The 27,083-nt window shown below is 39.9% G+C and overlaps 1 protein-coding gene across 1 annotated transcript in view; it reads right to left on the bottom strand.

Annotated features, from left to right (window-relative positions):
• Nucleotides 1-2,838: 2,838 nt before the first annotated feature.
• Nucleotides 2,839-27,083, bottom strand: part of LOC130540778 (uncharacterized) — a 108,647-nt gene continuing 84,402 nt past the window's right edge. Inside the window, exon 3 of the mRNA XM_057299698.1 lies at nt 2,839-3,816. Coding sequence (XP_057155681.1) covers nt 3,756-3,816 — 61 coding nt within the window. The 3' untranslated portion in view covers nt 2,839-3,755. The remainder of the gene's footprint in view (nt 3,817-27,083) is intronic.

The following is a 27,083-nucleotide window of genomic DNA, read 5'->3' as shown; positions in this document are numbered from 1 at the left end:
ACAGCATTCAGCCCTTGGCCCCTGAAATTTATGCCTTTCTTGCATGCAGAATACATTTATTCCATTCCAATATCCCCAAAATCTTTAATCATTCCAGCACCACTTCAAAAGTCCAAAGTCCAGAGTCTCATTTTAATCAGATCTGGGTGAGACTCAAGGCACAATTTATCCCATGCAAATTTCCTCCAGCTATAAGCCTGTGAAATCAAAACAAGTTATCTACATCCAAAATATAATGGTGGGACAGGCATAGGATAGACATTCCCATTCCAAAAGAGAGAAAGAGGAAAGAAAATAAGCAGTAACTGGTCTCAAGTAATTCTGAAACTCAAAAGGGAAAACGACTTTAAACCTTAAAGCTTTGACTCCATATGCCACCTCCTAGAAACACTGCAGGTTTAGACTTTCAAATCTTTGGCAGCACCATCCCTATGGCTTTGCTGGACTCCGCTCAAGCAGCTCTTTTCACATGTTGAAGTCTCATGGAATCCTCCCAGCCTGGCATTGCACACTGGTAGTTGTAGTCTGGGGTTTTAGGGGTGATCCTGCCCCTGCAGCTCCACTAGGCATTGCTGTAGTGGGGGCATTCTGTGGTGTCTCCACTCCTGTGGCAAGTCTCTGCCTGTTTCCCCAGGCTATTTATGACATCTTTTAAAATCCAAGTGGAGGAAGCCATGCCTCCACAGCTCTTGCATTCTGTGCACCTACAGAATTAGCACCAGGTGGATACCATCAAGATTTACGACCATACCTTCAGGAGTGGCTGGTGCAGTCACACTTGGAACCATTTGAGCCACAGCTGAGGTGGCTGAGAAACACTGCACGGGAATGCAGGTAGCAGAGACTGGAGGTGACACTGGGCAATGACTTGTCCCCTGAAACCATTTTGTCCTCCCACAGCTCCAGGACTGTGATGGGAGGGGCAGCCTGAAAGATCTCTGAGATACTTTCAGGTTCTTCTCCCATTATCCTAATGAATAGCCTCTGGTTCCATTCTACCCATACTCATCTTCTCAAGCAGTCACTTGGTCACTCTCTAGTATTTCTCTGCTGAAAATACTCTCATTCTCTACTACTTGGCTAGCCTGCAGATTTTCCAAATCTTTCCACTCTGCTTTCCTTTTAATTGTAAGTTCTGTCTTTAAATAATCTCTTTTCTCAGTGGGGCATGGTGGCTCATGCCTGTAATCTCAGCACTTTGGGAGGCCGAGGCAGGTAGATTACTTGAGGTCAGGAGTTTGAGACCAGACTGATCAACATGGCAAAACCCCGTCTCTGCTAAAAATACAAATATTAGCCAGACGTGGTGGTGCACGCCTGTAATCCCAGCTACTCGGGTGGCTGACAGAGAGAATTGCTTGAACCCGGGAGGCAGAGGTTGCAGTGAGCCAAGATAGCACCACTGCACTCCAGCCTGGGCAACAGAGCGAGACTCCATCTCAAAAAAAAAAAAAAAAAAATATATATATATATATATATGTATTCTCTCCTATTTTACTATAAGCAGTTAAAAGTAGCTATGCAGCAACTGGAATGCTTTGCTGTTTAGATAGTTTTTCTGCTAAATATTCTAATTTGTCACTCTTAAATTCTGCCTTCCATAAAGCATAGACATACTTCAGGCAAGTTCTTGGCTACTTTATAATAGTCTTTGCTTCAGTTTCCAATACCTTGTTCTTTAGTTCCATCTGAGACCTTTACTATCTATCAACATTCTGGCCATGACCACTCAAGTAATCTCTAAGAAGTGCCAGACTTTCCCTAGTCTTCTATTCTTCCGAGCCATCAGCAGAATCACCCTTAATGCTCCGTTCATGGCAATACAGGCTTATTTTTAGCCTGCTCCTCCAGATTCTTCCAGCCTCTAGTCATTACCCAATTCCAAAGCTGCTTCCACAATTCAGATATTTGTTATAGTAACAACCCCACTTCTGGTACCAATATTCTGTCTTAGTTCATTTTCTGTTGCTATAACAGCATACCACAGACTGGGTGACTTATAAAAATGAATAAATTTATTTCTTAGAGTTCTGGAGACTAGGAAGTCCAATGTCAAGTTGCTGGCATCTGTGAGGTCCTGTTTGCTGGATGTACAGAGGATATCATATGTCAAGAGGGCAACAGCAGGCCAGCTCAGCTCTCTTTCTCTTCTTATAAAGTCACCATACTATCAAGGGGTCCCAACCTCAATAACTTTATCTAACCCTAACTAACTCTCAAAGATCCCACCTTCAAATACTATCAACATATGACTGGGGATTAATTTCTCAACACATGAAATTTGGGAAAAACATTCAAACCATAACAATTATAAAGACAAAGAAATAGAGTTCAAGGTACTTCAATCCTGTCATCCTGAGTGCTCACTTGGAATTTTTATTTATAGTTAATTTTTTTCTACCGCAGAAATATTTAAGAGCCATTAGAATTGATTCTGAAGGAACAAAGACACGGGATTTATTGTAAAATGGGATTTTTATGAATTTCTGCCAAAATTGTTTAAAACTTTTCCTATGGTTATATTTTGCTTCATATAAAAGAAACATTTCAAAACTAAAGTTAATTAAAAATATTCTTAAGATTTTAATTTTTTTGAGACAGGGACTTTCTGTGTTGCCCAGGCTGGTCTTACTTAAACTTCTAGGCTCAAGTGATCCTCCTGATCAGCCTCCCAAAGTGCTAGGATTACAGGCGTGAGCCACTGTATCCGGCCAAAAGTGTTCTTTAATCAACAAAGGGAAAGGATAAGTCTGACTATATTATCTATTGAATATAAATGTGTAAAGATCAATTTTGACAAAGTCACTGACAAATTTGCAGAAATTATAGCTCAAGGTGAAAAGCAGAAATTATAATATTATTTATTACTGCAACAGACTGATATGTAGACACAATATTTTTCCCTTTTCTCAAAAAAATGCCTTAATATACTCAAAGACTATTAATTCATTATTTCCATTTTTTGTACTATAATCTCTATTTATTTAGAATTCTTTATTTTTCCTTTACCTGAACAATTATAAATTTAAACTTCAGTAAAATAAAATATTCATAGTTTACATTTCTTTTTTAGACATTATTATTATTGGTTTCATTTTATAAATTTTACAGAAGATAATTTTGTTGTATAAGACGAGGGAAGTGTGAAAAAATGATCTGCTCAAGGTTTCAAATGCCCCGGGTGTCTACTGGAGCAAAGAAAATAAATTATATTACCTTACATGATTGGAGGATATGGATATTATTCAAATAATCTAGCTAATGGTTTTCTAATAGATTGCCAATTCTTATAAAATAATAATTAAAAACAAATATCAAGTAAAACTAGGTTTGTGTACAACTAAATCTTTGATAATTAAAAAGGTCAGTCAATAACTCAAAATCATTGTGACTGATCAATTATAACATCAATTATCATTGTAGTATACATATGTAGAAACACTAATTAGTGAAATCCTAGATAACAAAATGTTATGTAACAGAACATTAAGAAGTTAAAACAAGTGCTTATGGTGAATACTATTTAATTCACACTTCTATTTCTTAAATAATATAAAAGTCATCTGAAGTTTACTGTGTTCAATCTCAAGTAAAATTTTCATAGCCCTAAAATATAATTTCAAATAGTACTTTTCTGGTAAAAAAAAGAATTATCACATATTTCATTATTCTCATTGAGATTTATATGTTTTGATGAACTAAATAATAGTTGTAAGACTTAGTTTCTCCAAATTAGCTGATTAAATTAGTCTTCGTTACTCAACTATTTGTTGATTCCTGGCACCGGCAAGACTTCTAATATATGCACAGGTAAGTCTATGAGGAAAAATAATTGCAACATGAAATTACAGGCTGTATGATGAAAAGAAACCAGTGCTCCATCATTCAGATCTCTTTGAATTTACTTTTCAGTTGTTGCTGAAAACCAATTGCTGCTGGTCAAGGCTGGGTTGTGGACCTTGGTTAGGTTTTCACAAGAAGGGCTTCTATTTTCCACCCCAATAGCCTCAGGCACAAATAGGCACCTACAGGTTCATTTGGGCATCAATAGAGTGGCATACAGCTCAATATTCATGCTGAAGCTCCCTTAGCTACACAAATCTGACATCCTGTCAACACATTGACCCAAATTTGTATATGCAAAGGTTTGCCTTAGCAACCTTGGCAGCTAGGAGATCTCAGAAAGGAAGCCTACCCTTTGGGGGAGGTGATGCTTCCTTAAAAATCCAGTTTTTATCAAATTTCTCACTTAAAGGGATACTCATTGCCTTTCATCTAGAAGTAAAATTGTGAATGAATTACAACTCACGAATTTCCATAAATTGTACCATGTGGTTTTCACTGCAACTTTTGCTGGCTGTGAAGAAGAAAACAGCCCAAATAAAGCCTAAATAATCACTCAGCAATTAGTAGCTGAGTAAGCAAATATGTCAGCCCCAAACTAGGCATTGCAGCTCTAGGAAAAAGCCTGTGGCAGGTACTCTCGAACACAGGTTACTTCGAATAAACATACACACCTAGCTGGCGAGATTACAGGTGTGTGTGTGTAAAAACTGAAACTATCATGGAGAAGCTAATTATGACAAATTCGAAGTGAGTAGTATGGAAAGTAAATACCACACATGTTCATAAAAGAGAGAAATCTGTGCATGTTGAAGAAGCAGGCGGGCAGATCAGCATGTGCTAAGGTGAGTCTTGGATTAATGTGAACATCAAATTGGCCAGTAACATGCTTATAAACTTTAAAAGCTTTATGAAAAGTAAGACTTTTGAATAGACAATAGGAATACTTCCTTATTATGTCAAAGTATAATACCTTTCTATTTAATGATAATGTTTCTATATTAAATTATATTCAGTTTCTGATCCCTAAAGATTTCCAAGTCATTTTTTGCTACTTTTTGGATCTCCTATTATAAGGCTAATTATTCTTCATATCATGAACAGTTACTCTACCATCTTACCCTGACATACAGTGCCAATCTTCCCTTCTCACCTTCCACAAGTGGAGAATACCTCTTCATCCATTACCCTGAAGAGAAGGTTGACATATTCTTTAATCTACTTACTCTTTATCAAACCCTCCTCACCTTTATCCCACAACTCATACTGGTAAAGTCTGTGCCCTCCTTGATTGACACCCCTTTTCCTGTTGTCACTACCATCAGCCATTCTCCAGCACATTGATTCAGATTTCTCTCCATCCTATCTCCCGCCATTCCTCAGTGCAGCCTCTAGATCAGGGGTCCCCAAACCCCAGGCCACTGACCATGGCCTGTTAGGAGCTGGGCTGCACAGGAGGTGAGTGGAAGGTGAGTGGCAGGTGAGTGAGCCTTACGGCCTTAGCTCCGCCTCCTGTCAGATCAGTGGCATTAGATTCTCACAGGAGCGTGAACCCTATTGTGAACTGCGCATGCCAGGAATCTAGGTAGTGTACTCCTTATAAGAATCTAAAGCCTGATGATCTGAGGTGGAACAGTTTCATCCCAAAACCATTGCCCCCAACCCACCCCCATATGTGGAAAAATTGTCTTCTACCAAACCGGTCCCTGGTGCCAAAAAGGTTGGGAACCACTGCTCTGGATTGTGTCTCCTGCCATTCCTGTGCAGCCTCGAGATCTTTTCAGCCTCTGTAACTTTTACTGCTACTCCTCTGTTTTCTTTTTTCTTTTCTTTCCCTTTTTTTTTTTTTTCAGAGACAGTGTCTCGCTCTGTTACCCAGGCTGGAATGCAGTGGTGCGATCTTGGCTCACTGCAGCCTAGATCTCCCTGGTCTCAGGTGATCCTCCCACCTCAGCCTCCCGAGTAGCCAGGACTACAGGAAAACACTGCTACATCTGGCTAATTTTTATATTCTTTTTAGAGATGGGGTCTTGACATGTTGCCCAGGCTGGTGTTGAACTCCTGGGCTCAAGCAATCAGTGCACCTCAGCCTCCCAAAGTTCTGAGATTACAGGTGTGAGCCACTTCACCCAGACTGTTTTTTTTACATTCATGCCATGAATCTTACTTGTCAGAATCATGTTTATAATATATTTTAATTTGTCAAAAGAAAACACACTTTGGAGACATCTGCCATCACCTGTTGTAGGACTAAGTATCTAAGAGGAGAGGAGGAGATAAGTTATTGTACCAATCATAAGTAAATGTCTTTCAACATATAAAACAAATGCATATCGTAGAGCCTCCTGAACAAATGATTGTGCAGTCTTTGTGAAAGTTACCAGTGAAAATTTTGTTAATGTCATATCCTTCCAAAGTCAAAGATGCTTGAGGACCGTCCCCCCAAATTTTGAACTCATGGGCCAGGCATGGTGGCTCACACATGTAATCCCAGCACCTTGGGAGGCTGAAGTGGGCAGATCCTTTGAGGCCATGAGTTCAAGACCAGCCTGGGCAAAACAGTGAGACCCTATTTCTACAAAAAGAAATTTTAAAAATTAGCCTGGTGTGGTGGTGTGGGGTCCCTGTGGTCCCAGAAACTGGGGAGACTGAGGTGGTAGGATGACTTGAGACTGGCAGGTCAAGGTTGCAGTGATCCGTGATCATGTCACTGCACTCCAACCTGGGTGACAGAGTGAGACCCTGTCTCAAAAACAAATTAATTAATTAATTAATTTAAAAATAGAGCTCATGTGTAATTTTTTATTAGTAATGACTTAGTAACTATTAAAATACAATTAGTGAATATTAAAACAGAATTCTTTATTAGTAACTACTAAATGCAGTTGTTTTATTAGAGACTTCTGAAATAGAATTTCTTTTCATATGTCTAAAACCATAAATGTAGGTCTCTGGCCATTTTAAACTATTGCATCGTAAATGCCAGGAGGACTGAGAAGATTTGAGTTTAATTTCCAAGTCCGCCACTTAATGGCACTGTGACTTTTGACAAATAACTTCATCTCTCAGTTTTCCCATCTGTAAAGTAGGGATAATTATAACATTAGTTCAGGTCACCGAATGTTATTAAAAGAGAAAACAGATGTGAAAATAGTTTATATATTTTAGAAGCACATAGCAAATGCTAATTGCTGTTATTTCTTTTCTTTCCTTTTTCTCTTTTTCTTTTCTTTTCTCTTTTTTTTTTTTTTTTTTTTTTTTTTGGAGACAGAGTTTCGCTCTTGTCAGCCAGGTTAGAGTGCAATGGCACAACCTCAGCTCACTGCAACCTCCACCTCCCAGGTTCAAGCAATTCTCCTGCCTCAGCCTCCGGAGTAGCTGGAATTACAGGCGCCCACCACCACGCCCAGCTAATTTTCATATGTTTAGTAGAGACGTGGTTTTGCCATGTTGGCCAGGCTGGTCTCGAACTCCTGACCTCAGGTGACCTGCCCACTTTGGCTTCCCAAAGTGCTGGGATTACAGGCGTGAGCCACTGTGCCCAGCCAAATTGCTGTTATTTCACAATATTGCACCGACAAATTTAATACTGTGGCTAAGGCTGTGGGCCAAAGTCAGACTGCTTGGATTTAATTCTTACTTTCCTTCCCCAGTTACTAGATATGTGACCTTGGAGGTCCTTTAATTTCTCTAAGACTCGGTCTCCTTACTAAAAAGGTATAGTACCTATTGAGTAGGATGTACTGAAGCTCAGATGAGATAAGGAAAACAAAGCACTTATAGCACTATCTGGAAAATTGCAAAATACAGAGTCATACATCATGTAACGACGTTTCAGTCCATGACAGAACACAGTATAGTTTCGTAAGATTATGATGGAGCTGAAAAATTCAATCACTCAGTGATGTCTTAGTCGTCATAATGTCATAGTGCAATGCACTAACATGTTTGTGGTGATGCTGATGTAAACAAACCTACTGCATTACTAGTTGTGTAAAAGTACAGCATGTGCAATTATGTATGTACATAATATTTGATAATGATAATAAATGACTATGATACCAGATTATGCATTTACTACACAAATACTATACTTTTTATTGTTTATTGTTTATTGTGTACTATACTTTTTATTGTTATTTTAGAGTAATCCTTCTACTTAAAAAAAGAAAATTCAACTATAAGACAGCCTCAGGCAGGTCCTTCAGGAGGGATTCCAGAAGAAGGCATTGTTGTCATAGGAGATGACAGCTCCATGCGTGTTATTGCCCCTGAAGACTTTCCAGTGGGACAGGATATGGAAGTGGAAGACAGTGATATTGATGATCCTGACCTTATGTTGGCCTAGGCTTAAGTGTGTGTTTGTGTCTTAGTTTTTAACAAAAATGTTAATAGAGTAAAAAAAAAAACTTCTAAAAATTTAAAAATAGAAAAACACTTATAGAATAAGGATACAAAGAAATATTTTTGTACGGTGAGTGCTACGATGTTTGTAAGTGTTATTATAAGAGTCAAAAAGTTAAAAACATTTAAGTTTATAACGTAAAAAAGTTACAGTAAGCTGAGGTCAATTTATTATCAAAGAAAGAAATTTTTAAAATAAATTTTAGTGTAGCCTATGTGTACAGTGTTTATAAAATCTAGAGTAGGTACAGTCATGTTCTCAGCCTTCACATTCACTCACCACTCACTCACTGTCTCAGCCAGGGAACCTTCCAGCCCTGCAAGCTCCATTCATGGTAAGTGGCCTATGCAGGTGTGTACCATTTAAAATCTTTTATACTGTATTTTCAGTGTGTTTTTTCTATGTTTAGATACATAAATACTTACCATTGTGTTACAATTGCCTACAGTATTCAGCACAGTATGATGCTGTACAGGTTTATAGCCTAGGAGCAATGGGCTATACCACAGAGCCTAGATGTAGGCCTCACTCTCATGTAGCATATGTCTTAATTGCAGTAAGGAAGGTGTGTAGTAGGCTACACCATCTAGGTTTGTGTATGTATACTTTGTGATGTTTGCACAATAACAAAATTGCCTATTGATGCATTTTGCAGAACATATCCCTGGTGCTGAGCAATGCATGACTGTGTGAATAGATGTTCATTTATTCATTAATTTACTCAACAAATATTTATCGAGTGCCTACTCCATGCCTATTCTAGAACTGAGAATACAACACAGAATATAAGACAGAAAAAGCCCTTACTCTGATGTAGCATATATCTTTGTTGTAGTAAGGAAGGTTTTATCATTATTGCAAATAACAAAATAAATGTTAAACATATCTGGAGGTGATAGCACGCTCTAATGAAAATAAAACAGGGCAAATGTTATAGAATAACTTAGAATCTCTATTATTAGCCATCAGAAGCTGATTTTTCCCACCACTGCTCTTCCTTTTAAATCTACGTTGTGGAGTTGTTTCTTTCTCATGCACGGGCTCCACTTTGACTTAGAGAGATGTAAACAGACTTTTAAGACATTTCCCCTCCTAATGTCACATAAGAACAATAACACTCTCACACAACATTGGAAATCTAAGCATCATATAATGAAGCCATGGCTTGTAGTCACAGAAATGAACAGAGAACTCAGTGTAAACGCTCTTAAACCTATATAGGCTTTGGAAAGCCAATCTTTTATTTATGGTACTCCAACATTTTCCAAATTAACACATGTTTATGAAACAATTACTATGTGAAAGTCTCTATAAGAGACATAAAGTGATATAAGAAAATAGTTCCTATTGTCAAGAAATTAATAGTCTAGTTGGAAGAGAAAAGATAATAATATGTTTAAAGGTAAATAACCTAAAAGACTTAATTTACATTTCAAAATAACAATAAAAATCACTAATTACCAAATAAATTATTTGAATAGGTCAGTTCAAAAGAAAACTCAAAAGACAGAATAACATTTCTAATTTGGATAGCCAGGGAGGTTTGCATTTGAAAAACTGGGAGAAGACAGTATTTCAAGTGGAGAGTATAGTTTAAACAAATGTCGGTTGACAAGTGAGTGTAAATACATTTCAAGTAGAATGAGTTTAACTATTTGCCTATAGAAAAATTCAGAAGAAAAGGTAGAAATGTGGCTAAAACACAAACGACTTCAGGATGTTTAACAAAAAAAAAAAGAGAGAAGATACATGCAGTAAAAATCTGCACCTTGAGAATGTTTATTTTGTCATCTGTAATGGTAAACAAAGAAAGAAAGTGAAAAGAAAAAGTAAGTAAAGGGGAAGGAAAGGAAAGGAAAAATATATTAGGAAACTATTATACATAATAAGGTGGAATATTGTGTTGCCATGAAATGGTCATTGTGCAGACTTTGTGGAAACCTTGAGAAATGTTTGTGATGTCATGTTAAGTGAGCAAATCAAAACTATGATTTGATTCTATCACTGTGATTCTCCACTACCAATTTAAAATAGATCTGTATGCATGTTAATGAAGAAGATATTTACAAAGGTTGTTAACAAAGAATTAAGGGAAACTAACAAGGAGCATTATGGCACCACTGGGCTGGCATCAGTGAAGGGACAAAACCACCTGAGACCAGAGGGGCACAGGGAGTGGTTATGGGAAACTGGAAAGAGCTGTGGTGGAGGAAAGTTCATCAACAGAGGCTGTGGCCTTAGGATGTGGCCTCATGCAGCCACTGCCTACCAACAGACCAGCAGAGAGAGAGCCAGGAGAATAAATACCCTCATCCTTCCCCTGACTCTGATCTCTTGCCGATGCCTCCTATAGATAGACTGTCATCAGGCCAGGCGTGGTGGCTCACGCCTGTAATCCCAGCACTTTGGAAAGCCAAGGCGGGCAGATCACCTGAGGTCAGGAGTTCAAGACCAGCCTGACCAACATGGAGAACCCTGTCTCTACTAAAAATACAAAAAATTAGCTGCGCATGGTGGCACATGCCTGTAATCCCAGCTACTGGGGAGGCTGAGGAGGAGAATCGCTTGAACCTAGGAGGTGGAGATTGCGGTGAGCCAGGATCGCACCATTGCACTCCAGCCTGGACAACAAGAGCGAAACTCCGTCTCAGGAAAAAAAAAAAAAAAAATAGATGTCCTCAAAAAGAAACCCCCAGCAAAGAAAGCCAGCAAGGAAGCCTGAATACCACAGTCAAAGAGGTCTGCTTCAGCCTCTCTCACATGTCACCTATGCCTATTTACTATGTTAACACGATGCTTCAAATGTTTCATTCAGCGCGAACAGCACAGTGAGTGACTCCATCATCAATGTTTCCATAGTATATTATATATAATCATTCATCCCTCAAATACCAAGTTACAGAGCTAAGGACCGTTTGCAATGCTAGTCCCTGGGGAAACAAAGATGAATGACTTCTGCCCTAAAAGCTCACAGTCTAATGCAGGAAAACAAACATGCAGAAAAAAATGTGGTGAATATTATCTTAGAAGCACACGGTGGTAAACACAGGAGTACAATGGTAGGCTAGAGAGCTCAGTTTGGGCTTAGAAGTACAATGGTAGGTTAGGAACAGGAAGGAGGAAGGAGGCAATTCTGCCTAGGAGTTTCAGGGAAAGCGTCAGAGAAATTACTTTGGAGGTGAGTAGTAAGGGATAAATAGAGGTTTTCCAGAATTGGGAAGTGGGAGAAGAGCATCCAGATTGAAAGTGTAGCTTGTGCAAACATAAAGTGTTTGAAAATTAGGGAAAGTGGAGTTTGAATCATTGCAGAGGAAATCGAGGAGGGTTAGGTGGAGACAGACAAGGGATAAGGCTAGAGAGATAGGTCATACAGAGAGTCAGGTGATAAGTAGTCCCTGAGTGCCAGACTCACTCCTGGGTCTTTTCTAGGAAGCCTTCCATCACCCCGAAGGCAGGACGAGCCACCACTGTCCTTTGCACACTCTTCATGCATTTCTCACAGCAGTCACTTTATTATGTTGAAATGGTCTGTTCATGTTTTCATCTTTCCCACTAGATCGTAAGTTCATGAAGGGCAGAAACTTTTATTCACCTTTGTGGTAACACATGGTCTGGCATATGGTAAGCAACAAAGAAATGTTTGTTGAACTAAGGGAGCCTGAAAAGGTCTTTCTGTTATAGAATGTGTAGTGAGGGGGTCTGCAAGCTTTTCTTTTCGGCCCCACCTAAGTACAGGTGCTGGCTTTTCCTTTCTCTGCTTCCCTCTCCCATGCCCCATCATTCCACCAAGTATCCAAAGTTCCGCCTGCCATCTTGAGGGCTATGAGTATTCCAATGTTTTGAAAGGGAGGTTTGTACTCAGCAGATAAATCGAAGAGAATAGCTGTTGTGCTTCCATTTCTTTGGGATTTTGATGTATCGAAAATGGTGAAGCAGAAAATCTAACTGCCTCCATGAGTGCGGGGCGGGGGTGGGAGTTGAGTATTAGGAGAAGATTGAAGTCCTGAGTGATGTAGAACCTGAACCAAGTTTGAGTGGTAGGTAAAAATGTGAGTAGCTAATGAAAAAAGGGAAAGGCATTCTCAGTCCTGAATAAGCACAATCATCCATTTTCTCTGCTCTTTACCCTGCGTTATTCAGTGATGCTAAAAATGTATGCAAACTCGTGCTGATTCCTTATTGTTGCTCCCCATGTAGTATAATGCCTGGAACATTTTAAACACCAGTTTCAACATGGATTGAATTGACTAGTTATAACCCAGCTCAACTCATCTCTCTTCTACCAGCCTACTAAGGAAAAGACCCATTTAAGCTGTTTCCTAAAAAAAGATAAGCTGTCATATAAACAGAGACTGTAAACAATAAGTGTAACATTTATCTCTTGCTTAGAACTGGATATAACCACGTCAACATGCGCTGTTAGAAGTGCTTTACAAAACTGAGCTTTCTGAATTTCCTCCTTCATAAGTTGCATAATACTTCTACGATGCTCAAGACTATGTTGTATAGGATGTTCATTGCATAAGGACATGCAGCTGAGAGGATACCTGAGAGCTCAAATCCAGTACAAATTCTATGCAATAAGCCATGCCTGGGAGTTGCATAGATCCAGAGAAGTCAGCTTTTTAAATTTGTACAATAGTTTTTGTGGGCTAGCAGTGCCCTCACTATACTCCTTTGCTTCTCTTCCTATTCCCTATTCTCACTGGAAAAGGTGGACTGAAATCTTGATGACGATACTACCATTACCGTCTTCATTACATTTTTGGTACACTGGTGTCCTCAAAAGATGGTACCAAGGCAAAAGTTATGACCTAAGTCTTTATTAGAAGGTGTAATGCCAGAGTTTTAAGAGTGAGGGAGACTGGACATGGTGGCTCACGCCTGTAATCCCAGCACTTTGGGAGGCTGAGGGGGTGCTGATCACGAGGTCAGGAGTTCAAGACCAGCCTGACCAACATGGTGAAACCGCGTCTCTACTAAAAGCACAAAAATTAGCCAGACATGGTGGCACACGCCTGTAATCCCAGCTACTCAGGAGGCTGAGGCAGGAGAATTGCTTGAACCTGGAAGGCAGAAGTTGCAGTGAGCCGAGATCGCGCCACTGCACTCTAGCCTGGGCAACAGAGCGAGACTCCATATCAAAAAAAAAAAAAAACAGACTGAGGGAAAAGGGGAATTGAAGCATAGAAGAAAGAAAAGCGGGTAAAACATGGTAAGTTGACCACAACTTCATAAGAAAACACAGTTGGCCATGCACAGTGGCTCGTCCCTGTAATCACAGCACTTTGGGAGGCCAAGGCAGGAGCATTGCTTGAGCCCAGGAGTTGGAGACCTGGACAATATAGCAAGACCTCATCTCACAAAATAAAAAAATTAAAAAAAAAAAAAAGGAAAAGAAAACACAGTCAGTTGTTTAGTCCTAGGGGACATCTTCCAGGCAGGCTACTATGGAGCTCCCAGCTGTTCCCTGTCTCTCATTGTCTGAATCTGGCCCTATGCAGCCAATACACTCCTCAAATGCACTACCCAGCTTCATTGCCATCTGCTGGAGAAGACAAATTCCATACCCCAATATGTGTGATCCATCTGGGTCCACAAGTGATGGAGAAGCTACAGCCTATGTGGGTGCAGCAGGGTCAGGTCTGGGTGCTGGAGCTGCCGTGGCTCCTGTTGGACCAGATGTAGGGCAGGCCGAGTGAGAATTGAGTAAGCTTTAGAAGCCTTGGTAGTTTTAAAAGACAATGGTAGTGACAATGGTGGTGACCAAGTTCCATACCAAGCAAGCAGAGGAGGCCCAGGAGGCACTCAAGCCAAGCAAATCTGGGGAGGCCCAGAAATCTGGTCTGAAATACCTACAGTCAGTGAATATTGCTGTAAAAAAAAAGGATTAAAAATCTCATTTCTTGAGCCCCGGATGTCAAGGCTGAAGTAAGCCATGATGGTGCCACTGTACTCCAGTGGGTGACAAAGCAAGACATTTTGTCTCAAAAACAATTAAAAAATAAAAACAAAAAATCTTATCCTTTCTTGATGCTTGTTAATATGAAAATAAAGCAAAATTCCTGCTTTTGATGACTCATTCCCACAAGAAAGGTTAATCATCGTATGAATTTTCGTATGTTTACATGGACAAGATATCAGTGATAAGGAAAATGGGCCCAGATGTGCCATAGCCATATGAATGCATACAAAAGTGACTTCTTATGGTCATCCATCCATTGGTGCATGCAAATAGCTTTGTTTTAAACAATGACAGTCATTGTGTTGGGATTTACATGTAGTTGAGATTCACTTGATCATTCAGAACCAATTTATTCCTAAAACATTATGACAAATATTATATCACATAATCGATGGGCTCATAAAACAATGTCTGCTGCATGGTTGCTAGCTTTGTATTTAAACCTAGGTTAGAATACATAGCATAGCACAGGATAGGATAGGATAGTTAGAAGAATAATTTGCCAGCCAAGTGTGGTGGCTCATGGCTATAATCCCAGCACTTTGGGAGGCCAAGGTGGAAGCATCCATGAGCCCAGGAGTTCAAAACCAGCCCATCCCTATGAAACTAAAAATTTTAAAAAACTAGCTGAGTGTGCTGGTGCACGCCTGTATTCCCAGCTATTCAGGAGGCTGAGGAAGGAGGATCACTTGAGCCCAGGAGGTTGAGGCTCTAGTGAGCTGTGTTCCAGCCACTGCACTCCAGCCTGGGCAACAGAGTGAGATTCTGTCTCAAAAATTAAATAAATAAATAAATAAATAGCCTGTTTTATAAACATGGCTTTAACAAAATATAAGTTTATTTCTTTTTCATGTAAAAGTCAAGGTGCAAGCAATTCAAGGTTGCTATGACAGTTCCTTGGTCATCTGCAACCCAGGCTGTTCTCACTTTCCACTTTGCTCACAAGGGTGGCTTTTGTCTGCATAGTCCAAGATGGCAATTCAACCAACACATCCACCCCTAAGGAACTGGTCCAAGTAAACAAACGGAGGAGGAAGAAGAAAAGGAGTGTCCTTTTTCTTCAATATCACTTCTTAGAAGTTGCATACACCGTTCTCTTCATATTCCATTGTTCAAAACCTAGTCATCTAAACACATGTAGCTATAAAGAAGACTGGGAAATTTTGTTTTTTTCCTAGATAATCTTGTGTACAGATAAAAATCTGTGACTATTGCCCTACAAGAAAGGGATCTTACAGGACAACTGGCCTTTGTGCCATAAGCATGGTTTCTTAGTTGAAGACCACACAGAGCTCCCAAGAGCAAGCTAAAAAAATTACAACTACTACATTTGTATCTCATAAAACTCATGTTGCACACTGATCAAGGATGAAAAACAGTATTTTAAGTGTCTGCTCTATAACCAGCATTGCTTGGAAGGGTTATATACAACATAGATACAGGATACTACCCCTGCTCTTAAGTATACCTTCCCCACTCATTGGGGAGACAAACTTGAATTACTAGGATAAATTCAAGATAGCACATAATTTATTTTACGTGTATGTTACAATGGTAAGACCTTATGAAGTAGGAAACAGTGTTTTATATGGACCTATGTTCTTCAACTTCAAGAAATCCTCTATTCCCCTAACTCTTAGAATGCCCTTCCACCAGATCCTTACTGGCTGGGTCTTTCACAACCTTCAGAAAAAGGCTCAAATATCACTTCCTAAGGGTGAAACTATTGTAACTAAAATAGGATTCTTTTCAAGCCCTTGAGGGCAGGGACATTGTCTGTCTTATTCATCACTGCGTCCTAGAGACCAGGGGTCCCCAACCCCTGGGCCACAGACCAGTACCAGTCCACGGCCTGTTAGGAACAGGCCGCAGAGCAGAAGGTGAGGAGCTGGCAAAGAGCAAAGCTTCATCTGTATTTACGGCTGCTCCCCCTCACTTGCATGACTGCCTGAACTCCACCTCCTGTCAGATCAGCGGTGGCATTAGATTCTCTTAGGAGCACGAACCCTATTGTGAACTGCGTGTGTGCAAGGGATCTAGGTTGCATGTTCCTTATGAGAATCTAACTCCAGATAATCTGTCAGTGTCTCCCATCACCCCCAGATGGGACCATCTAGTTGCAGGAAACCAAGCTCAGGGCTCCCCCTGATTCTACATTATGGTGAGTTGTATAATTATTTAATTATATATTACAACGTAATAATAACAGAAATAAAGTACATAATAAATGTAATGTGCTTGAATCATCCCCAAACCATCCCCCCATCCAGTCCATGGAAAAATTATCTTCTGTGAAACTGGCCCCTGATGTCGAAAAGGTTGGGGACCACTGCTGGTGGAGACCTATGATGGTGCCTGGCACATGGCAAGCATTCATAAATATTTGTTGAATGATAAATACATACATGAATGAAGAATTCCCCTAAAGGAAAAGCCCATTGCTTTTATCAAGGGTGGCTTTTGTCTGCATGGTCCAAGATGCAATGCAGATGAGTATGACCATGAGGATATTGTTTCCAATTCCACATAGCCTTTCTTTTTATTTATTTATTTATTTATTTATTTATTTATTTATTTATTTTTGAGACAGAGTCTCGCTCTGTCGCCCCAGCTGGAGTACAGTGGCGCAATCTCGGTTCACTGCAAGCTCCGCCTCCTGGGTTCACATCATTCTCTGGCCTCAGCATCCCAAGTAGCTGGGACTACAGGTGCCCACCACCACAACCGGCTATTTTTTTTTTCTTTTTGTATCTTTAGTAGAGACGGGATTTCACTGTGTTAGCCAGGATGGTCTTGATCTCCTGACCTCATGATTTGCCCACCTCGGCCTCCCAAAATGCTGGGATTACAGGCGTGAGCCACCGCGCCCAGCCTCACATAGCCTTTCAATGATAATCCTTTTTCTCCATCTCAGTCACATACCTCTTCTGAGTCTCTCAACAACAATTCTGAATCATTTATCCTTGAAGCCCCCAGACTTCATCTTCTACTTTAGAACACACACACACACACACACACGCCAGCAGTCAGCAGTCAGAACCTCCATCTTCCATTCTGGGTCATCTGAATATAGCCCTATCTTCAATTATTTCCAAATTCAGACCTAAACAAAACTGTCCTCACGTCCTGCAGTCCTTAAGCCACTGCTCTGTCCCTCTCCTTCATAATCAAGCTTCTCAAAGTAGTCCAACATCTCTCCTTCCTCATCATCCATTAACTTTTCTCCCGTGGGGATGATGTTCTGACTCCAGCCTTCATCATGCCAACCAAACAACCATCACCAAGACACCAGTGTTTCCAAATTGCCGTATTCTAAGTTGCCAGCTTCTTACTAGACCCGTTTGATGCAGCCCAACTTCAAAACTGGCTTTGCACAGGAGAGACTTCACAAACGAGCAAAGCAAAGCAAAGCAAAGACAAGTTTATTAGAGAAACAGGGTACAGGAAAATGGCTGCTCTATAGACAGAGTAGTAGCAGTAGCAGTAGCAGTAGTAGCAGCAGCAGCAGAAGCAGTAGTAGCAGCAGCAGAAGCAGCAGCCCTCGTAGATTGCTGGCTAGCTATATAATGGCTATTCCTTGATTATATGTTAAATAGTGGGCTATTTGTGAACCTTCTGGGAGTTCCTGGAACCGAGGGTGCCTCCTTCTTTAAGCCATATAAGGTAACTTCCAGGAGTTGCCATGGCATTTGTAAACTGTCATGGCGCCGGTGGGAATTTTTTTTAGCATGTAAATGCATTATAATTAGCGTACAACTAGCAACGAGGGCAACCAGAGGTCTCTTTCATTGCCATCTTGGGTTTAGCTGGTTTTGACCAGTTCCTTTGTTGCAAATCGTTTTGATCAGCTCCTGTTTTCTTGAGCAGGATCTCGTGACCAGTGCTTGGAAAACATGTCCTGCTGATCTCCTAACCATGGGTAGTAGTCATTCTCTTCTCCCTTGACTTCCATGACAACTCTCTTTTCATTCTCCTTTTTTTCCTCTTTCTTCCCAGTTTCCTTTGCTGGCTTTTCCTCTGTCTACCCTGTTCATAACGGTATTACCTAAGATCTTGTTCTCAGCCTTCTTCTCTTATTCTTCATATTGTGCATGTTCTCCATAGACAGTCTCATCTACTTCCATATCATTAGCAGCCACCTGCTCATTTATTTTGATTAATGACCTCACTACTAAACCAGGTGCCCAGACTTTTAGCAGGTGGCTGCTGATAGTCTGACAACTCCCAAAAATCTCTAGTCCACAAGTTTCAGGTATATATATACACATATATATAGTATGTGTGTGTATAACATAAATACATATATATGTGTAAATATACTATGTAAATACTTGTGTGTATATGTATATATGTTTAATTGCCTAGTTGACATCTGCACCTATGACACTTCTAATTCAGGATGTCCTAAATTAAATTTACTATCTGTTATCCCCACCCCACCCCTAACCTGCGTTCCTTCTTTATTTTGATTAATAATCTCCCTATCAAACCAGGGGTCCAAACTAGAAAACTTTCAGTCTTCTTAGTGTTCCTCTCTTGCACCAGCTCACTAAGTCCTTTAGCCTCTTCTCCTCAAGTGCTGCTCTCCCCACTGCCAGACCATCAGTCCCTAAAAGTTGGATTTATCCTATTCATCTTTGAGCATCCAGAGATAGTAAAGTTATCCAAAAAGGTAGTAAGGAGGATGAGGGGGGAGAGATTACATAAAATAATTTTGATAATCAGTTCTTAAAGATACTCATTCATTCTAAAATATGTATTTGGCTTTTAACATACATCAAAAGATTTATGATTTACTTAAATTATCACCTCTTTTGTAAATGAATATTCTTTTTCTTACCAACTGGCTATAGCAGGCATGTGTATTAGTCTATAAAATCCAAACTCTTGGCCTTCTAATTTAAAATTGTTACTAGAAAACACTATTGTTACCATTTTACAGTAAGGTTCAGGATACAGCCAACAACCAGAAACCATTCATGAAAATGTTCAGTGAAAATTCTGTCTTTACAATGTGTGCATTGCATTGTTTAATTAGAAAGGAAATCTTGAAATATACCTGTTCCTGCAAAGTAATTCTGTCCACAAAATGGGCAAAGGGAGCGATTTCTCTTTTTGTTCCCCAACCTGTAATTTGGTGGGAGGGGTTTGGGCTATTTTAATTAATTATTGCAAATTAAATATTTCAACAACTTGAAGTGAGTCCTTAAAAGAAGGAAAAAGCATACATAGCTCCCCTCTGCTAAAACGGCAGTTGATGATAGAATTCCTACTGTCTAATCTATAAAAGTCAAACCCGACTTTTCAGCTAATTCCATTTTCTTAAACACAAAAAAAAACAGTGCCACCCCAGTTAGATCCTTTAACACGCACATTAATTTCTACTCACAGCTGTGGCAATTAGAAAGTGTACTTAATGGAGTGTCATGTTAATTGTTTTCAGAGTTAACCAATTTCTCTATTTAATTGTCAATTGATTAACCTATTGAAATGTTAAGTGACTCAGTTTCCTTCCAGAGTAAACAGCAGCAGCATATGGTAGCTTCATCAGCCGAAGGCAGCACTCATTTGCTTGGATTCAATGTGCTGGTATTTTTCTACACCTCCCTGAGCTTTTAATTAGATGAGGCGATGTTACATGTATTTGTCTGCTGGAAAGGTTATCAGTGCCATAGCTGACCTGCAGAGGCAAGGTTGAGTCTAGCAGCTTTAACAGAAATGGTTTTCAGCTATGACTGTTGTACTTGATTGCATTGTGATGTTAATTAACTCAAGACTGCTTTCTTCAGAGTGTGTGTGTGTGTGTGTGTGTGTGTGTGTCTTCCCGTCTTTCCTGTAGCACTAACTATGCAATGAGATGTTTTCCGTCATATATATCCACTTATTAAGTACTCATTGGATCCTAATAAGCATGCAAATAGTCAAGAGTTTCTTTAGGCTAATACCACACTACTCAGATTGTGATGCCGTTAAATACATACAATGATCTTTGCCTGTAGCACATTTTTCAGAGAAAAAAGCTAGCTCCCTTTGGTAGAATTTTGCTTCTTTATTTTCATGGTGTGTCATGCCGGGGGATCATTACAACTATAAAGTAAAAAAAAATTTTTTTTTCAATTTAAGCACAGATGATGCCACATAGGGTTGAGAGAATCACACAGACTTGGATTTGGAGGCGTTTTCCAATGTTCTCGTTAAAGATCACTGTGTTTTAGTAGTCAAATTAATGTAAGATCCTGGTGGTGAGCTATTAACTCAGCCTTGCACACTGTTTTGTGATTCGGAATGTGTGTTGCTTGCATGTGTGTTTTTACTGTACCGCACTATTGTTTAATTATGGGACAATTGCCTCAACTGAGCCAGCATTATCATCCTTGATAATGTTGGTAGCAGGCAACTGAGACAAAATGATTACAAACCTATGTTGTGTTCAATAGTTCTTTAGAGGATTTCTCTCTTCATAGTTCTGGCTCATTCATGTTTGATTCAGCACATTTGTTCTTTAAAAAAGGCATAGCTTAGAAGAGTTTCAGGGTGGGTTAATAACTCAACTGAAAATGGCTGCTCGCATTGTAAAAGCTTGTTCCTGCAGTTGCTTGGGGCTTTCTTCAGTTTTGCCGCTCTGCAGCTTCGGCCCAGTTGGTAAACAGCTTAAGTCCAGACATCTTTTCATTCTCTGAGCAGCGGATTGAAGTAAAAATGCATATAAGTGGCGACTGACTGGCGCTGGCCTAACAATAGCCTGTAACATTATGCAAGGGTATTTACATAGGAATAAGGCCTTACTAAAGGAGATGGGGCAATTAATGGTGTGGGCCACACATATAAGGAAAGTTTGTCCAATCCTTTCCTCAATAAAGATCTTTTGTAAAGTGCTATGGAAACTCATAGAGGCCTCAAAGAGATTAAGGGTGGGACTCTCCTAGGACTTTCAAATATATATGTGTGTGTGTATGTGTGTGTGTGTGTGTGTGTGTGTGTGTGTGTGTAATCTTTAAAAAGCTAAATGGTATTAAATAAATGCTCAGGAAAGAATATGAATTCCTTGTTTTGTTTTGATCATTTTAGATGGTTTCTCCAACCTGTAAAAGAAGGCAGTTCAGGCTGGGCGCAGTGGCTCACGCCTGTAATCCCAGCACTCTGGGAGGCCGAGCCTGGTGGATCACAAGGTCAGGAGTTCAAGACTACCCTGACCAAGATGGTGAAACCCCGTCTCTACTAAAAATACAAAAATTAGCCAGGCGTGGTGGCAGGCGCCTGTAATCCCAGCTACTCGGGAGGCTGAGGCAAAGAACTGTTTGAACCCAGGAGGCGGAGGTTGCAGTGAGCCGAGATCGCACCACTGCACTCCAGCCTGGGAGACAGAGCAAGATTCTGTCTCAAAAAAAAAAGGCAGTTTATATTTTCAGTTCTCCTATCTTCCTTTTCCTTTTCTTGGTGATGTCTATTGAATAGAAAATCGTTCTGAGATAGTCAAGCTCTTGAGTTATCTTCCTTCCCTGTTTGAAATTGAAGCATCATCTTTAAATATTTGAAAAGTTTTGCTGTCCTTCTTATTTCAAGTCATGTTTAAGAATGGGAGAAAAAACTGTCCGGTGGCCTGGCCTAAGGGGAAGGTCCCGGGATTTTCATGAGTGTCAAAAGGAGGCCTTGCACAATGAGAATGAACAGCCACAAAAACAAGCAGGGGCCCAAAAGAAAATGCAGGGTTGTGTCCTAGGAAAATGTGAAAACATTGAGGCAAACCTAGCCCTTTTTTGGGATATATATCTTAATAGAATAAATATCTTGTCAGCCCAAGTAAAAATTAAAAAGTCAAATGCTTAAATTATTTTCAACAAATACTGTCCCAGTATTATCCCCATTGATTTTTTTTTTTTTTTTTTTTGGTGTGTGTGGGGGTGGGGAGAGTGGGAAGTCCTCCTCATTGCACCCCCACCCCTAGCTCACCCATCGCAGCAGTGAAAGACAAATCTGGGGTAGATCTTTCACATGGTTTCATTCTTATCAAAGGCTCCCCATCTGCTTCTGCCCTTGGCCAGAGAGCATTACTGTTTTTATTTCTTTGGGTCAGAATATTTTTAATGAAGTATCATCAGCATTTAAAAAACAAGAGACAGAAGAATATTACTCTTTGGATAACCCAATCCATTTTTACATGTTTCGTGACCAATTAGAGCATCTACTATGTATTTTAAGCAAAGCCCTTCAGCTTCTTTGTTTTCTTTTTAAATGTTTTATCTCACTCAGAGGACATTTTCAAAGAAAGCAGAACTTTGGCAGGGAGTGTTCAAGCTCTGTTTGCACTTTCTGGTGAATCTGTTCTTAGCTTCCAAAGTTGCTTTTCATCCCATTTCCTCATTTATAGTTGGTTCATGAAATTCATGTCCATATGGGATGAGGGAAATAAAATCTTAATGTGATAATGCATAAGCTTCGGGTGCCCGTGTGTGTGTGTGTGCGTGTGTGTGTGTGTGTTTGTGTGTGTGTGTGTGGCGTACAGAGAAAGTGATTTCAGCTGCAGCCCTGTCAAGCAGGCAGAAATCAATGCCTCATTCAGGACTATTGATCAGTACTAAATTAATTAGACTCCAAGGCTTATGGCAGTTGATAAGACAACTTGTTAATTTAGTCAATGATAGTGTTTTCCCTAAAGCAGCAAATACCCTCTTCTTTAGAAAAGGCATTTCTAATAGTTGCTGCCAGTTCTTTCTCATTGTGTTCATCTTTCTGGTTTTCTTTTTCTGGGGAAAGGGTAGTTAGGGATAGGTGGGTTTGTGTGGGAAGGAGGGTGTTGGGGGAGCTCTATGGGCAAGGGAGTGCTGTAAAAACGTATATGCTGAGGCACCAGTCTGGAATATGCGTTAGCCCACTCCCATTTTGGTTCCCTTGCCTAACACTGTAGTTTTCGGATGAAAAGAATGAAGCAGCCAGATTATAAGCCGAGACCTTGATTTCCTATGGGGCTTTGGCCACGTAAGGCCACTCTAGCCCTACAAGGATGTTCATTTGGAAGGGGGCTACTTCCTAAACCTTCATTTAGAATTGACTGATACAGATTGCTTTTGCTTTTCATTGAAACCTGCAACAGTGATGGTCATAGTCAATAACAAAGACCTCGGCCCCTGTCGGTAATGCAAACTGTGAATGGAATGAAGGTATCCCAGAATGCCCTGAACATGGGGCAGTACTTCCTGCTGGCTTAGAAGGACAAAAGGACAAAGCCCGGGAGTGTAGGGGTCCCACCAACAGCTCTTGGAGGCAACAGCCTGCTATCAGCAGCACTCCAACCCTCTGAGAATGCTAATAAGCTAGTGAAGAGCTCAGCTTTCTTGCCATAATTCTATAGTGTGGTTGAGGACCCCATAGTGCTCACTAAATAAAGACAACTAATTGAGAATTTTTTGCACATTTTGCCCAGGGGACTTGTTGTTCATTCAATTCTTTGGGGAGAATGTACCCCTACTGACAAGAGTAGCTGATTGTTTTGGCAGCGTCATGTTACTCTTCCCTGGGTGGAAGACTGACTTTCGAAGTATGACAAAAATGTTTAATTTTGATTTTTTTAATTACGTTGCTGGGAATTATTTTAGATCTCAAAGAATAGGCGTTCCAGTGTTCATCTTAAAAAAAAAATCTTGGCAGAGTTTTTGAATTAAAGCCCCATTTTTTTCTTTCTTTCTTTTTTTTTTTTTTTCCTTAAATTGTATTTTCTGTGGTGAGGCCTACATTTTTGTGTCTGCAGGTGACACGTTGATTGAAACTAAAATTAATAAATCAGCTGAAAAGCTCACACCTACAGCTCACAGCAGGGCCTAGAAAACACATTTATAAAGGGAGCTTTATGCCCTCATATAAAGAAGGAATAAATTACAGAAGCACTTGTTGCCCTGGGACTTGATTTTGCTTTGCAATCTGGTATCTTATTTTTTGGAGGCTTATTGTTAATCAACAGGTTCCTGGTTGCTTTAGCAGGTGACTTTGCTATTAATCTCTTATTTGACCATTATAGCACATTAATGAGGAGGCTTCAAGATGTGGCTCTATCTTCTGACCAAGGAATTAGTTTAAAAGGTACACTTTTTACTCAATGGCTTGCAGTTAGCCACGTTGAGGACCAAATGCAAAGTAGCATTTTCTGTAGCTTGTGTAGTATTAAGGAGTGTTTTACTAACATATGTGTCTTACTGTGCTTTTCTTCTCTCCTACACTTATTTCTTCACCATGGAGGGCAATTATGGAACTTACCAGTCTCTGTTCATTTTTTTTTTAACAAAATAGAATTACATATAAATGACAAAATGATATCCTTTCTTATTAATGTGCACTCTTATTTTAATTAAACAATGTCAGTGTTCTTTGGAGGTGTGTTCAGAATTAAAATGTATGATTTGGGAAGGCAAGAGGTTCAACATTTCTCACCAGAACTAGATTAATAAATGTCATTACTAGTGCAGGAATTTAACCATCACGCTTCCCTTTAGAGGCTGAGGTAATTGGAAATGTTTAAGCTTGACAAAAGAAAGAAGTAAATATACCTATGGGGGTAGTTTAGAAATATAAAGAAGGACTGAAGATTTAAGTCTTAAATTTGTAATTACAAGGATCTCCGAAGCACATAATGGTGCAAAACGGCTCAGACAACCCCATATAGGAGAAGAACTGCTTTGTCCCCAGTCTGCAGATATTTCAAAGAACATTCTCTGGCACAAAATTATGATTATTACTCATTTCTTTTCAAATATTCAAGACAATTAGGTTCACACCTCAAGTACCTATGCTGACTATCTTCTAAACCTAAGAAATGTCAAGTTTGTGTCTTTCTTACTTTTAACTTCACAAAATTAAGGGTTTCTGCCAACTGGGGTACATTTGATGTCATCGTCTATCTTACCTTTTCAGACTAAGTCCTGAAGTATCTTCATTCTGGAGGTTAAGGTCGACATCATCATCGCTTTCATTAAGAAATTTTCTGGTTAGGTTTCATGAGAGGAGGAGGCAAGTTAGAGGTATTAGCAAAAACGTTTAATGTTAATCGCAAGAATGCATGAGTGTGAACATTAACAGGGCCTTCAGACTTGACATTATTTTTGAAACGTTTGTCCTTAAAAATACATACCAACAAAAAATCATCAGGGTTATCCTGATGATATCCTAGGGCTGTAATATTAAGCCACCCTCATAGATGGGGACAACTGGAAATACTACTATCCTCTTAAAAGGGTTATCCAAGTAGCTAGCGTAAGCATTGGAATTACACTACCAAGCTGACCATCATAAGAAGCAGAGGGACCCTTATCTCCTCCAAAATCAACATTGCTACCTGGAATCTGGATCTTCATTCTAGATTTATTTGTTTGGGCCAATAAGCTAGAAGACTTTGGTGAGGGTTGCCCCCACCCACCTCCAACAACCATACACACACACATACACACAACACACACACACACACACACAAATAGTTGACTGAAGCCTTGTTTTTCTTTTAAAAGTGGGGAAGAAAAAATTCTGTTCTGTACTGCACAATAACAAAACTTATGCCCCAGTGACACAAAATCAACTGGTTTAAGTCTCCATGTACCTTTGACAAGCCTGTAATCCCAGCTACTTGGGAAGCTGAGGCATGAGAATCGCTTGAATCTGGGAGGTGGAGGCTTCGGTGAGCCGAGATTGTGCAACAGAGCGAGACTCCGTCTCAAAACACACACACACACACACACACACATCTTACATTAAAAGAAATTGAGGAAGTGGCTAGTGTATTCTAAGAACAGTCAGGTTAAATTTTTTTTTTTAATAATCGTACTACAAATTATTAGAAAACAAAGTTTGTACCAGAGTGTTGGAGTCTGTGGCTGCTCTAGCTTGTGTTTACAATGAAAGAAAGTTACTGTTAGAGAACTTTCCCCTCCCCCAGTTCTCCCTCAAGTACTTCCAGCGAGGGAGGTTTTCAGCCCTTTTTGTCTTTTACAACTTAAGCAAGATCAGACACATTTCTGCAATGCATATGCAGATTTTGCCTCTTGTTACTTTCTCTAATGAGCGTTCACTTAATCAATTTGACAGTAGCCTTTATCCCCCAGGCCCCTCCGCCCCCCCTTTTTTTTCCACATCCACTAAGAAAGTTTTTAGGAAAAAAAAAAGTGTTAACAGATTCGAGGGGGTGTTAGCGATGTGAAATGGTAGCTGGCCTAAGTGGAGTGACTCACAGGGCTTTACTTCTACCACTGGTTCTGTCCAGCTTCTGAAAAGAGGGAGCTGGTCTGCCGAGCTTATGAAGTAGCATATATTTTCATCACCAGTAGAAAATGATTTTCCTTTTCAATAATTGAAAACGATTGTTTTTTGTTTGTTTGTTTAATACAGGGTCTCACTCTGTCACTCAGGCTGGAGTGTAGTAGTGTGATCTTGGCTCACTGCAACCTCTGCCTCCTGGGCTTGGGTGATTCTCCCACCTCAGCCTCCTGAGTAGCTAGGACCACAGGTGCGTGCCACCAAGTTCAGCTAATTCTTGTAATTTTTTTTTTTTTTTTGTAGAGACTGGATTTTGCCATGTTGCCCAGACTGGTCTCGAACTCCTGAGTAATCTGCCCTCCTCAGCCTCCCAAAGTGCTAGGATTAAGGTGTGAGACACCATGCCTGGCTGATTAATTGTTACAATTTTTCCAAACACTTGAGTATATGTCTCATAGCTTCATACCTTTATCTTGCCAAGAGCACTTTTAAAAAATTTATGCAAGAGACAATCTTGCTATGAGACACCAGGAACCGACCCACATTGTCATTCTCTCACCAAATTGCCCAACAGGGCATTCTAGATCATCTGAGCATTCTTGACCTTGTTCATTGCCTTTTCTGCCTGGGAGTACC

The sequence above is a fragment of the Pan paniscus genome, chromosome 15 (genome assembly GCF_029289425.2).
Source record: "Pan paniscus chromosome 15, NHGRI_mPanPan1-v2.0_pri, whole genome shotgun sequence".
Classification (NCBI taxonomy): domain Eukaryota; kingdom Metazoa; phylum Chordata; class Mammalia; order Primates; family Hominidae; genus Pan; species Pan paniscus.
Note: the sequence above shows the minus strand (reverse complement) of the source record. Positions and strands in the feature narration are given on the sequence as shown.